A 1,816-nucleotide genomic window follows, 5' to 3' on the forward strand; every position below is an offset into this window, starting at 1 on the left:
GCACCGGCACCGGGACTGGCACTGGCAGCGGCACCGGCACCGGCACCGGCACCGGGACTAAACACCCTGGAATCAACAACAGCAAGGTGAGTGACTCCCGCAGGGACAAAGAGGCAGGAAATACCTCTGTGCCACCTGCAGCACCCACCTATTTTCCCCAAGTTTCCCCATCTACCTGTGAGGCTCTCTGACCATCACATCTCCCTTCTCCTCAAAGGTCTCCAGTTTGTTACAAAAATTTGATGATTTCGACAGAGACTTCAAGTCAGGCTCGGATCCGGACAAGATCCAGGTAAGGACAGGACCTGGGAGAGGCACATGGAGGCATCCCATAGAGGACTGGGGAAGCTGTGGTTTGGCAAGAGACACAATGCTGCCCTGCTCTGAGTCCCCGCTTCTCCCAGGGCGGGTGGGGAAAGCAGACATGCAGGTACTTGTACTCACTGTTAGATCCTCACACACCGACTAACACCTTTCTTGCTGTTCCTGCCCATTCAGTTTAGTCACCCTTGGCATTCAGGAACAGGACTGACCTCTAAATGGCTGGATTGCAGGGGCAATCTGGTACCTCCTTTATCCCCAAATACACAGTATCTAGAATCCGTTTACTGGAGCTGAGTGGGCAAAGTCTTCCTGTAGCCCCTTCAGTGCATGGGCCAATGGCTCTGTGTCCATGCCCCCAGGACCTCATACAGGGGGTGGATGACCTGCTGGAGAACCCTGGGGACCTGGAGACCTTGTCCCACTCAGAGCAGAACTCTGTGGCCACTACCCTGCTCCACAAAATGGAACATGTCGTCTTCAAAAAGCTGAGCAAGGCCCCACCCAATGGGTCACTGACCTTTAATGCACCTGGAGGCACAGGTAAGTACCTGGGTCTGCCCCCAGGCTCAGCTCTCTCCATTCTGCACCTCATTCCTCTCCCAACATCACTGGAGCTGAGTGACCACTCATAAACAAATTAAATGGGGGGATAAGGACACATATGTAATACCTTAATCAATAAAGAAATTTAAAAATAAAAAATTAGCCGAAACCGGTTTGGCTCAGTGGATAGAGCGTTGGCCTGCGGACTGAAAGGTCCCAGGTTCGATTCCGGTCAAGGGCATGTACCTGGGTTGCGGGCACATCCCCAGTAGGGAGAAATAAATAAATAAAAATAAAAATAAAAACAAAAAATTAATGTAAAAGCTTAAAAAGAAATGAATAAATTTTAATAAGTCAGACAGACAAACAAATACTGAATGCTATCACTTATATGTAGAATCTAAAAAACAAACTCATAGATACAGAGAAGAGATTGGTAGTTGCCAAAGGCAGGGGGTGAAGGGTGGTTGAAATGGGTGAAGGGAGTCAAAAGGTACAAACTTCTCCTTATAATATAAATAAGTCATGGGGACATACACTGAGTGGCCAGATTATTATGACCATCCCATTAGTACAAAGTAGTGAATTAGTTATGCAAATAATAATAATAATAAAACCTTGAGAGTATTTGCTTAGGAAGTTTTCAATATTCAGTATTTTTGGAAGTGTCAATGAAGTACTGATGGGGTGGTCATAATAATCTGGCCGGTCATAATAAGAACCATACTGGCTCTTTCTTTTTAGTGTAAACATAAATTTTATTCATTTATTTATTACTTTTTTAACTTTTCAATTACAGTGGACATTTAATATTTTTATTAGTTTAGGTGTACAGCATAGCAGTTAGATACATATAATTTATGAAGTGATCCCCTAAGAAGTCTAGTACACACCGGGAACCATATATAATTATAAAATACTAGAGGCCCGGTGCACAAAAATTTGTGCA

The 1,816-nt window shown here is 44.7% G+C and overlaps 1 protein-coding gene across 1 annotated transcript in view; it reads left to right on the forward strand.

Moving 5' to 3' along the window:
* The window catches only part of ADGRE2 (adhesion G protein-coupled receptor E2), a 33,135-nt gene that overhangs the window by 4,800 nt on the left and 26,519 nt on the right, over positions 1-1,816 (forward strand). The window contains exons 4-5 of the mRNA XM_005865847.2: positions 218-292; positions 684-864. Coding sequence (XP_005865909.2) covers positions 218-292; positions 684-864 — 256 coding nt within the window. The remainder of the gene's footprint in view (positions 1-217; positions 293-683; positions 865-1,816) is intronic.

Source organism: Myotis brandtii, unplaced genomic scaffold (genome assembly GCF_000412655.1).
Source record: "Myotis brandtii unplaced genomic scaffold, ASM41265v1 scaffold2134, whole genome shotgun sequence".
In the NCBI taxonomy this organism is placed as follows: Eukaryota; Metazoa; Chordata; class Mammalia; order Chiroptera; family Vespertilionidae; genus Myotis; species Myotis brandtii.